Raw genomic sequence first — 12,862 nt, 5'->3', positions numbered from 1 at the left:
AGTTATATAGATAAAAACTTACCATTTTATTCATATTTTAAATGGCATATTAAGTTTTCAGGTAACACATATGATGTTTATAGGTGTTTTTAATTGCAAGAAATAAAACTTACAAACATTTAAATATTCAAACAAAGTAGTTAAAGTTACAATATTTTGATATTTAATATATAAAACACATAGAAAAAATAATAAATAATTAAATAAGTCGATACCATAATACTACCATGGTACACAACTTCCAATACCGTATACCAAGCAAGTTTACATATTTGGTAAGACAGTACCAATCAACTTTAATTGGTACCAATTAATTTTACATATATTTGAGGGTCTGATTAACCTTTTGACCTGCTAAAGATGACATGGCTCGGGTTCTTAATAATCCTAACTCAACAGTGTTGATTTGGTACCGATAGAATGCGGTTACGAACCAGTCTTCATTTAACCAGCTACGGATCAGGTCGGGTTTTAGTTAACCTCAAACGGTCCCTAAGGACCGGTTACATTTGCCCACTCTATTTGGACACCACGAATCTAGAATCGATCATGACCGTTTCAAGCTCGGTTCGGCCAAAACCAATCTCGGGTTCAAGACTGATTGAAAAAAAGCCAATAAACGTTTATATTCTTTTTAATTCTATATAAATTAGTTTATATACTTTTTTTGTAGTGTTTAAATGCGTTATAAAAATAAAACTGATTATTACAACTTCAAATAACGGTCTATATTTTCAAATGATAGTACTTGTCAAGAAGCTTTTCGGTGTACTCCCCAAACGTAAGCAATCCGTTAGCCTGCATCAACCGAATCACACGACAACAAAACGATATAGTTTCCGAACCATTTTTTCACCCGAAACAATCCAATTTACGTAAAAAATAGTTTAAACCATGAAACGGAGCTTAGACTATTTTCTTTTGGTAACTGTATATGACCAGACCAACTTATGCACGTCTCGACTAAACATGGGGCCCACAAGATAACAGCCAAGAAAATCCTCGGCAATCTAAACTAGACTCAAATTGCCAGTTAAGTTGACCCTCAAAGTTAACCAAGTTGAACTTAACCGAATCAAAGTTGACAATTTTGGTTCGGTTATTTTCAGTTTGGTTCAAAAATATAGATCAAACCCGTAGCATCTAAAGGGTCGTTACATACCTCCTGATGAACGTTTCCCGCTTCCGGAAAATTAAGTTTTTCGTCCCTGAAAATTGAACAACGAAATCGAAACAATATCAGCCAATTACATTCTAGTAAGCGAAAGGGTTTGATCGTTGTTATGTGGGAAGCGAACCAGTCAGGTTGCATGAATAACGCAAAGGTCGAACGTTCGAGTCCTGCTGCTTTTCCGCCTTTCGGTGCCTGCAAAATGGTTTTCCAAATCATGTCAAAACAATCCCGTATCGCATGAATGTTTCAAAAAAAGAGAGAGAAAAGGCAAGTGAGCGTACACGGACACAATGCGGTGTTGCACAAAGACGACCTCCCGAAAGTATCTCGGTTATATTGCCAATTTGGTATGCAATTTCATCTTCGCCGTACACAACCTAAGGAAAAAGATACCAAATTGTTATGATACCTTTACTTCAAACAAACTCAGTATATCCCACCGGAGGTAGGGTCAAGGAGGTCAGATGTACGCAAACTTTTTCCGTTTCTTTTGCCTCAAGAGGTATTAGAAACCAACAAAATCTTGAATGAAAGACATGTTTTGGATTCAGAACAACTTGTGCAGACCTCGATTAATCCCATGGGCCCTGAAGTTAACAGTCAGACCAACCCTCCAGTTGGCCTCATGGGACTTCAACTGATGACCTCGGTGGAGCAAACTCAAGATCTTACCGGTTGAATAAAAGGTTTTTGTGCAAATGATAATTCTAAACTTGAAGCAAGTAAAAGACGTCACAAAAACATACGAACAAGATGTAAACGGCAAAGAAAGAAAACGTACTTTGACTATTTGACCCGTTCGTGTTTTGATGTAAAGGCCAGCCGTACTATCAGGGCAAGGCATTTCTACACCGTCTCTCGTAAACATGCCATACGTAAGACCTACATGTTGAATTCAAGCAATTATTAGATCTATACAAATTTATTTAATTCCCATTTGCCATAAAAAATCCAATGAAAACCTTTGGGGTGACTCAACCGGTAAGACCTTAGGTTTGATGCCCAGACGTCACCGTCCCCTCTGGTCTATTTTAATGAAATGTGGAACTAGACAACGTTTCATATAAGCGATAGAACTCGTGTACCGGTGAGAGAACCATGATCCGTATGCCAGCCGCACCATGATGACATGGAGTCCGTATCTTGGGAATCGTTACTACAAGAAGATTCATATCATATTTATATTGTGTGTATATCTATCTATATATATATAGAGAGAGAGAGACTTGGGATCATGTGAGACCAAGGGTTTTTCATGAGACCCGTAAGACCAATTCTCAACCCTTGGATTAGATCTACAATCTGAACATTCATAATCACAAAATTGTCATGAGACTTCTCAATAATCACAAAATTGTCACCGTGCAACTTTAGACCATGAGATCATTAGCTTATAAAGTTGATCAATGAACATAAATTAGTCTTACGGGTCTCAAGAAAAACTCTTGGTCTCACGTGAACCCAACCCTATATATATATATATATATATATATATATATATATATTACATATAATTATTATATATGTATATGGATAAAATAAAACGAGAAACGCAAAAAATTTGGTATTGTTGTTCATGTGTGTTTGTGTGTGTTTGTTTCATATATGAAACAAAACACTTATGTTTCGGATGTGAAATAATACATATGAAAGTGGTTTTCTCAGTTCTCAATGCTTTTCCAGTTCTTATTTCATTTGCCCCAAGATATAGAGTTGGGACAACTAGTTTATGTGAGACCCGTGAGACCACAGTAAAGTTTTCATATGTGCTTCATGTGACGGTTTTGAGTGTTTTTCCTATGAAGGTTCATTGCATTCGTCATGTTTTTGATGTGAAGGTTTGTTTTTTTTTCATGAGAAGGTTTGGCCCTGTGAAGTCTCAGTATTTTGCTATGAAGATTTGGAGATCAACTCATCCAAGGGATCAGATATGGTCTCACGAGTCTCACAAAAGCTGAGTGGCCTCACATTGTTCCAATACATATATACACACACACACACACACACATATATATATATATATTCATATCTATAATCCATGCAATATGGTAATGGCGAAAGACTATTTACCCTTTTTCAGCAGGAAAGTAATACAGCAAACGACCTTTATGACATCGAGAACGAAACACAATCTGCTCAATGCCTTCATTGGGCAGCATCTCTCTCTCTTTCATCACTGTTCCATTAAAGCCAAAAATGAACAAAATTCAACTCAAGAATGAAATAGTCATAAATGGATAATTAAGAAAATTTACCATATTTATCACAGTGATATGCTACCAGTAAACCGACATCAAGAATAAGCTTTCCGAGAGCTTTGAAAGCTGCATGAAGAAGAAAATATGCTATCATATGTTCCAAGCCTATGTTTAGCAAACTAGCTGATAAACCACCCTTGACTGATAGACTAGTTGTTAGCTGATAAGCCAGTTGATAATGAAAAATGACCTAAAAGAATATGTTAAAGTAGCCAAAATATACGGTAGGCATAATTGGGAAGAAGGTGGAAGAAAAACCTGGAGCTAATTGAATCGCTACTCGAAGTAGCTTTTCAAAAAGCTAGCTTTTAGTAGAACGAACAGGGTTTTTTCAATAAACTCAAAAAATAAACTAGCTTATGGTTGTCAATGCTATCAACATTTTGGAAAAAATATGGGTGTCTTGGTCAACTTATGCGCACCTCGACTGATCCCATTGGGCCTGAAGGAAGATACCGTTCAAGAAAAGTGCCTAGTTGCCCTAGGGACCTCGAACTGGCGACCTATGGAACAAACCATAAAGTTAAAGATAGAAAATGCATACCCACTTCAAGTTCAGGCATAGTACTTTGAGGCCAAATATTTGATCCACAATATGCAGGGTACCTACAGATAAGTAAGATATCTTGTGAACCGAAATGATGCTATCGATAACAATTACAAATGAGCAAAAGGGTAATTGTGGAACTTTTTCAAAAGGTAAATTGTTACGTATTTGTTTCGACATTTTACCTTTGAATCAGAGAAGCCTCGGTAGTGGGTATGTCTAATATTGGATTTGCATAGAAGGAACCTTTTAGCAGGTCTGCACAACTAAGAAATAACTATCAGTCTATCAGAGATACATTTTATGAACGTTTATTAGCATTTTATCGCACTTTTTGTTCAATCTCTTCACACCCACGAGAGGATTTTGTTGTCTTTAAATGTAATGATTCAAGAATCAAGTTTTACAACTACGTTCACCTGGTTTTCCAGACTCAAGCTTCTCATTCCCATGGCTCCATCCAAAGTTATACCTACATGATAACAAATATAGTGACGGTTTAGAGATAAACAGCTTTCTGGTTCACGAAACCAAATTTTCACCATCCCCAAATAAAGGCTACGCCTTGAGACTCCTCCCCATAGGTTGGTAGTTTGAGTCTCCTCAGGGCCACTGGAAATTTTCCTGGCTGATTTTTTAGGTCCCACTGGGATTAGTTGAGGTGCGTGCAAGCTGGTCTGGACACCCACGGTTACCAAAAAACAATAAATCATGGATAACTAGCCCTTGTGGCTACGGAGGTTCACCTGCAATGACTCCATCTTCTAGTTATCCTTAGGCCGCCCGGGGATTAGGCGGTGCGCCTAAGCTGGCCCAGATACCCACGGTTACCCCCAAAATAAAGAATGAAGACAAAGATTTACCGGCTTTGAGGATCTTCTAGTTCCTTCTTCACATTTTCAGGAAGGTTGGCTAATCTAGTACAAAAAAGAGTGATGTAGTAACAACAACCATCTGATAAATTTTGAGATGTTTTAAAGCACTTTTGAGATGTTTTACCTCGGAGCAAGATTCAGAAGGTTCTTCCTCAAGAAAGCATAACCAGGAACCTACACCAAACGAAGAGCGTAAATTTCAAATTCCAAACACGAAGCTTATTGATAAGTTAAATTACATAGAACTACCACTAAACTTTCGTACATCAGATATAGATAAAATACCCAATCCATCTGGTCCAAATCCTTCTTCGATCTTCACAGATAAATCAGCATCTTTATCCTATTCATATGGTTACAGATAAAATAAGTCAGCATAACTTGAACCTGCGTAAAAAGAACACAATCTTTTCTTCTTTTAGAAATCGTCATTTCTTTCAAGTTCTTTGCTTTTTGTCAAAATCTTTTCACTCACACTCTTTTGCAAGTTGAGGGTTTTCACGGAAATATACGCTCTACTCTTTGGGTAGATGGCATGTCTGCATACACCCCACCTCTCAGACTTGTTTCCGAGCTGGATAAACTGGGTTTGTTTGGTTTGGTTTGGTAGTTTAGCTACAAGTGACGTAAACATGGTTGATTCGTTAAATCACATACAGTTCTTGCTTAAAAGTTCAAATGTAAAAACTTGCACGAAAAAAATCCTAGAAATGTCGATATGCAGTATCAGTAAATGAAAGTAACAACAACCATGACCGCATACACATTGTCTTTTTACGAAAACTTGTTGATATTTTGATTCGGGTTTACTGTATTTTCCAACAAGTAATTGCAGGCTTGCGGCTAGTCCCGATTTTCATTGATATCACATAAAAGGCGACTCAACCTTGAACTGTAGAGGAAAATGAAGACACAAAAAACTCTAGTAACATCAAGATTCAAACCCGATTTTAACCAACAACCAAAGTGTTGATATAAAATTCATATTATTTCTTTTTTTTTCCCCGACAAAATTGGATATCCAACCCGCTATGCGAGCCGACTTGGATATCCAACCCGCTATGCAAGCCGACTAATCCCAGGGCTACCACCTGCTTTGCAGATAGCCCGGAGTCACCGCATTTGAACCTCCATGGCCACAAGGGGATTTTTATTCCTCTTTGGATTTGAACTTGGGACCTCCTGGTACTTTTGACCTTTGGAGCCAAGCTCAAACCAATCAGACACCACCCTTGTGGTTAATTCATATTGTTTCTTCCGATCTTCTAATCAATAACACTTCTTACGCATCAACATTCAAACAAACTTCCATGGTTTTAGCTAACACTACAACAGAACATCGCTTTATAGAACCCCAAATATGTCCAAATGCGCTAATAATCTGATTTTATAAACTTGAGTTTATAACACCGAACAATTAAGTCGTCTAAGTTGATGGGAAGTTTTGGAATCCTAACAAGTTCTTAAACATCATGTTAGTTATTTTCAGTGTTCTGAAAGGCTCACAGCAACAGCCGCCGTGGCTTGTGTCTATGCCACCTGGTACACCATGACCTAATAAGCGGCTTTTGTAACACCAAATTCGATTTTTCTTACCTTTTTAATATCCTACTAGTTAGTAGGGGGCGTTTACTAAATACTTACCCAGTAAGTGTGGATCGGGTAACTTTCCTCGCCTGATGCACATGGCAACACCCGGTAAGAGCGATGATAGGGATAGAGAGTCTTACCCGGTAAGTGTAAGTGATGGTGAGAACTCTTACTTGGGTAAGCGTTTACCAGGTGAATTGTTGCATACGATACCGTTTTAATATACTACAATCTTACGAGATTATAGTGTTAACTCCTACCATGGATAAGTATTTGGGTAAACGATCCCTTGGTTATATAACATTCAGAACCATGGTTTTATTGGGTTCCTTTTAATAACTTCTTCTAATCAATAAACACTTGTTAACTTTATTCTTTTTCCAATAAAGAATTCGTCAAAGAGTACATGAATCATTGATCATCGCAGAGGTTATAACTTAAAATTTGGTTTCTAAATAAGACAGCTTACTTTAAGCTCTGAGAAGGGGATGACAACCGTCCGGAATGTTGGAGTCTGTGCCGCGGCAAGGGATCCCAACGTCATCTCACGGCGGCACCGGAAAGAAGGGCGGAAGGAAACGACGGCGATTGAATCAATCAAATTGAGGGGTTCGTGATCGAAGAGGAAGAGGGGTTTTGTGAAGTAAATTGCATTGATGATTGGAGGGTTTGAAATCGTTTGGACGAAAGAGGGTGACGGTGATGCTATTCGTTTTCAACTCCAGCGCCGTTGCGTCTTGTGTTGCACAACAGCCTTACTTATGAAATTGAGTTAATTACAAAAATGGTCCTTCAACTATTTCCCATGTGCTAATCTCGTCTCAAATCTCCCCAAATAAATACATTTATAGCTGTCTTTTGAACCAAACCAAATTTTCAAACAAAAATGGAATTTTTCAGTAAATTCTGTTAACTCCATTTTTGTAAATTAAATATTTTTAATTTTTAAATTACATTTTATACATTTATAATTAATTATTTAATTTAGTTTATATTTTTTACTTTTTTATTTTACACTTTTATTATATTAATATTATAAGGTACTCGTGCAATACAGCGAAATCCATCTTGATTTCAATACTTCGTTTTATTCTTTATCTCAGTCGATGTTATAATATGATCTTATGTGATTTTGAAAATACGACAATGTTTTTATTTTTAAATAAAATATAAATTTGAATATATCATAAAATTTTGACAAAAATATATCGATATTAATATCAAATTAACTATTTAAAATTTCTCATTTTTTGTGTAATTTTTTAATTCAAAATTATATTATAATTCAATTTAGGTTCAATAACGAAGTAATTTATAATTGGTTTAATAATATATTTTTTATATATAATAATTAATTATTTTGTTAGAATCCGATAATTATCGTAATTATATTTTAGATTTTTTATATTTTAAAATGAAATGTTTATCATCTATTTGATTATATTTATTCTCGGTTAGTTACATGAATTCAAACATGAAGCTTTAATAAGTTGTACTTATGCACACTTTACTTGTAATCTTGAATTTTAAGTAATATGCATCAATAAACTTCATACATTAAAAAAAGTTTTTAAGAGTTTTTATTAAATGCTTTATAATATAGTATAGATATATATAGATTATATTTAAATAAAATCATTAAAAATATTTGTTTTTTTCTTTTTACAAATTATATGATTATAATATTTTTTGAATAATTTCAAAATGAACTCAATATCAAAGTTCTTTGGATTTATTTCTATTATTAAATATACCAATTAATTTTAATACTTACATTTTATACCCTTATGTTATAAATTAAACAAATAGCTATAAAGGTATAAAATGTAATGTATTTTAAAATAGTTCATACGTATTTATGATATTTAACAATATGATTAAACTCAAATATATTCAATATCAAACTCATTTTAAAAGTATTGACGAAACAAATATAATGATATAATTTATATAAAAAAATGTATTTTAATGTATTTTAGCTAATATCCGATTATTTATGTTAATATAATAAGGGTGTAAAATGAAAAATAAAAAGAATCACATGGTACCAAACAAAGGGTACTAACCGTATCGAAACAGTGGACCATTGTTTTGTGAAGTGTTCTTTCATCTCGAGGTTGAGGGGAAGAATTCTGAAGTGAACCAAAGGGCTTTTGACCTAGCGGTATCATATCTTTTGGCTTCGTAAGAGGTCAGGAGTTCAAAGCTCACCAAAAGTGAGGAGAATGTGTAAGTTTAATTGTTGCAATTGTCGTATATAAATATTATGTATTTTAAATAAAATCTGAAGTGGTGGGATTCGACCTAGGGCTATTGCTTAAATTTTTAAGGGGAAAATTATGGTTTAACCATTTTCAACTGATTTAAAATAAATAAAATTAAGGTTTTATTTTTTCATTTTATTTTAATATATTTTATTTATTATTCATTAAAATAATGAAAACTTTAAGTTTAGAATTAGTTAACTAACCTTTTTAACTAGAGTTAGTTAGAGGGACTTAATGTATGATTAAAATTATAATTAATTTAAAAAAAAAACTTTATAATTTGACAACCCCAAGGACCAAAGATGTAATTTACTCTATCTTTTAACTAGAAATATTATTTATAATAATTGTGTAAGCATATCTGATCAATTAAGGTACGTTTGGTACACTAGACATAACATAACAAAACATAAATCTATGTCGTATGTTTGGTATAAATTTTATGTGGAATAGAAAGGAATAGAGTGAAATAAAGTGGAATAGACCTGTTCCACCCTTACCTCATGGAACATGGTGAAACAGATTTATATTTTACTAATACAACCTTAAAATAAAACTTAATTCTCTTTTAAAACATCAAATATGTCTTTTTTTTTATATTTTATTCATTCTTTAAATTTTATTTATTGTATTTTATTTTTCTTAAACTTTCATTTTACTGTTCTCAAAATATTATTTTTATATGGTTTTTATATTTTTATTAATTTATGTAATTTATTATATATTAATAATAAAAAATAATGTAGAAAAGAGGAAATTAAAAATTGGAAACTACATAAAATTTTTATTTGGTGTCATTTTAATTGTTTTGACGAAAACTTTCAAATGATATATTTTGTTATAAAAACTAATTTTTCTATTATAATTTAATAAATTACATAAAATAATTAAATAAACAACTTATTAGGGGTAAATTAGTCGTTCTACTTGTTCTTTTATGTCCAGTTTTATCTTACCAAACATTGAACAATTGTTCTATCATGTCCGTCTATTCTGTCTAGACACCAAACACACCCTTAAGCAAGTGTTATCCAAATCCGTTGTGCCATATGGTTTGTTTAATTTAGAGTAAACTACAAATTTGGTCTCTATGGTTTATCAAAAACAACACTTTTCATCCTTGTAGTTTTGAGATTATCATATGGACATTATGGTTTGTAAAAACATCTAAATTTAGTTCCTCCCACTAACAGTCGTTAAAATATTCCATTAAATAAGAGGCCTTTTTCTTTTAATCGATTTTTTTTTGTCTTTTAATCAATAAAAAACGATTTTATGATTTGGTCCTGGTGGTTTTTTATTAGGTAAAAGACAAAAAATCGATAAAAGAATGAAAAAGTCTCTCGTTTAACAGTGGTCATTGAAGAATCAAATCCGGACGTTTTTACATGACCATGATGACTATCTTGTAATTTCAAAACTGTAGAAACAACAAATTTATTTATAACTAACCACAGTAACCAAATTTGTAATTTACTCTAATTTATTTATCTCACATATGTCCGTCCCTGGACCCTGGTGTATGTTTTATTTATCGTAAAAATTGCTTGTTTGCATACACATTCACATGTAGATTACTTGTTTGTTTCTTTAAATTTGTCTTTATAAAAACAGTCTATCTGTCTCCTAAGATCGATGCAAAATTTGTTTTATCTAAATGTTATGAGAAGATATGGAAAGAAGATTCACATGTGAATTATTTGAAATAGTTAATTGAAGATTCATATGTGAATAATATGTAACATCAATTCACATATTCGTCTTTAAATAGATTATTTTAAAATTTTCAATAATTCACAAGACCTATCTCCAATGGAGACACCAGATGTTACACCAAATACCAAATTCGACACTAAATCAGAACACCAAATCTAATACCAAATTTGGTGCAACACTATTCATTTACACCAAAAATTATACCAGTTTGAAAAGACAGAAAGGAATATATCTAGAATCTTACATTTTGATGTTACCTATTGCAGAAGATATACCAAATTTTGCACCAATTTATATAGATTTGGTGTTACCCGTTAGAGATGTCCAAAATGCAAACAAGGTATGTACTAATTATTGATTAGATTGATTACAAACACTCGAATTATGCATGAAATAGTTGCATTATATGTGAACGGAAATATTTTACGACATAAGGCTAATTCGAGCGCTTGGAACTTACAGTGCTAATATTATTTCGAGACGAATTCAAACACCGAGTTCGTCTACCGCTGAGTCTAGCGGTTTAAATAGAGCTTCCACTTCACTTGTTTTAACTTCCTCTAAGCTTGATGGATTCCACTTGGGGTTCTGCTCAAATTTCATATAAAAAGGATCAATTTCCTCGCCACTTTTTCATTACCCACTACATAATTTACCATATCAAACAAACCTCATAAGGGTTTGTTTGTTAGCAGCTTAATGAGTTTAATGAGACTTACAACTTATTCACTTAGCTATACATGACGATTTGGTAGTGGCTTAATGATATCAAAAGTGGCTTATTCAGTAAGCTTCTAGGGCGAACTTTATGAAAAAAGCCAAGTTTTTTTCCTCCAAATCTGCCCTTCCCAATTAAAAAACACGCTATTTCCATTTATGAGAAAACACTCACAAACAAAAACTATACCAATCTTTACAGCCAGATTAATTCACACAGACATCTTTATCCATACATGACTTAATGGAAAGCCAACCAAACAACCCCTAAATCTCACACTGGTAGAATTTGGTTTTCCTCATCTATCTAGGATTTCTAGTCTTTAAATGTTAAGCTAATGTTTTGATTTTATACAGATTGTTTTATTAGTTAAAAGAATTCTCTTCTTCAATTCATCTTCAGTTATTCTGTTGAACCAACAAAGTCCTGTACTATCTTCATCATTTGGGTTTTCTACAGAATCAACGAATTGTAAACCATGCCTGAACCTACCATTCACGCTGCATCAGCAGCTAACTCGGTCGGCATCAGTCAAAGACCTTCCAGCCTAGTGGTAAGGCTTGGGCATGGCATAGTCATGAACCCGAGTTCGAGCCCTGGGAGGGGAGTGTTGGCGACATTTAAGTGGGGCCATGTTTAGCCTCCAAAAATTGCCGGGGATTAGTCGGGCTTTGGCTCGGACACCCTTAAATAAAAAAAAAAAAAACTCGGTCCGCATCAGCACGTTTACCTAGGGACTGATTTGACTGAAGGTGCTGACCGAGCACCTACCAGGTCAGCATTATTATTTCGATTATCGGGTCAGTTTTAGTACTTTCTAACTCACCCAGCTGCACTCTTACATGGTTAGCTTTTACCAATTTGTTTTGGTAAACAGCACCTAAGGTTGCTTTCTTTATTTGTTACGGTGTATGTATGTTACTGTTAGGGGGTGTTTCATAGTTGCAGCTCTTCGGGGTTTTAGGTGTACATGCTCTTTTGGTTGTCATATAGCCTAGTATGGTTTCTAAGTTCTAATTCGGATGTATGCCCCCTAAATTTTGTTTATTCTTTTCCATTTTATGCAAATTCCTAAGATTTTTATCCCAAAAACTTGAACAAGATGTTACCCATACGGGTCCAAAATCAGTCTCGTTTTCGTCTTCTAGGTCTCATTTAGACAAGACAAGAAACGGAATGAGATTAGATTAACATGCGAACTGCTTACAAGTCCAAAGATTGATGCAAGTTTCATGCAAAAAGTAGAAACTTAGGGGCTGTTTGGTTCAAAGAATGAAATTTGGTGGAACTGGAATCCATCAAAGGAATTTGACTTTGAAGAAATTGGATTGGAATTTGACGGATTTTAACCAGACGTTTGGTTGGTAAGAATTGGAATGGAATCCCTCAAAAGAATTGGAATAACCGTCTTTGTTTGGACCACCCCACCATGTCACTACTATCATCATCACAACTACCACTCCTCCCCGCCCCGTCCACTCACCCCCGCACTGCCCTGCTCGACGGGTGGGGGTGGGCGAGGACGGTGGGGGAAGGATGTGGGGGCGGTTGTGATGGAGACGGTAGTGGTGTGGTGGTGGGGGGTTAGGTTAGGGGCTGGACGATGGGTTGGGTGGGTGGCGAGGTGAGTTGTCACGACAACAATGGTGGGATGGTGTTGGGTGGCGGGGAGTTGGTGGGTATGACGGCGACAGTAGCTAGTGGTGGGTTGGTTAGG

At 34.5% G+C, this 12,862-nt stretch overlaps 2 protein-coding genes across 4 annotated transcripts in view; both read right to left on the bottom strand.

Moving 5' to 3' along the window:
- Positions 1–638: 638 nt before the first annotated feature.
- On the bottom strand, positions 639–7,166 carry LOC112501608. Of its 3 annotated transcripts, none has more exons than XM_025105286.1 (15): positions 6,914–7,166; positions 5,120–5,197; positions 4,979–5,028; positions 4,843–4,896; positions 4,399–4,451; positions 4,165–4,237; positions 3,977–4,038; positions 3,430–3,498; positions 3,245–3,350; positions 2,260–2,330; positions 1,956–2,056; positions 1,456–1,551; positions 1,299–1,366; positions 1,163–1,208; positions 639–798 (listed from the first exon to the last, which is right to left on the bottom strand). In XM_025105286.1, exons 1-15 carry the CDS (start codon positions 6,986–6,988, stop codon positions 727–729), a joined length of 1,074 nt encoding a protein of 357 aa, XP_024961054.1. In that variant the 5' UTR covers positions 6,989–7,166; the 3' UTR covers positions 639–726. The 3 variants fall into 3 exon arrangements, with proteins under 3 accessions (XP_024961054.1, XP_024961055.1, XP_024961056.1); XM_025105287.1 differs by having other exon boundaries at positions 5,140–5,197; positions 6,914–7,155; XM_025105288.1 differs by lacking the exon at positions 6,914–7,166 and adding an exon at positions 5,332–5,408 and having other exon boundaries at positions 5,140–5,241.
- Positions 7,167–10,754: 3,588 nt separating this feature from the next.
- LOC112501613 (3-hydroxyisobutyryl-CoA hydrolase-like protein 3, mitochondrial) overlaps positions 10,755–12,862 on the bottom strand; it is an 8,051-nt gene continuing 5,943 nt past the window's right edge. Inside the window, exon 10 of the mRNA XM_025105295.1 lies at positions 10,755–11,015. Coding sequence (XP_024961063.1) covers positions 10,914–11,015 — 102 coding nt within the window. The 3' untranslated portion in view covers positions 10,755–10,913. The remainder of the gene's footprint in view (positions 11,016–12,862) is intronic.

Source organism: Cynara cardunculus, unplaced genomic scaffold (assembly GCF_001531365.2).
Source record: "Cynara cardunculus var. scolymus isolate 2C unplaced genomic scaffold, CcrdV1 Un_Scaffold_326, whole genome shotgun sequence".
Taxonomy (NCBI): Eukaryota; Viridiplantae; Streptophyta; class Magnoliopsida; order Asterales; family Asteraceae; genus Cynara; species Cynara cardunculus.
Note: the sequence above shows the minus strand (reverse complement) of the source record. Positions and strands in the feature narration are given on the sequence as shown.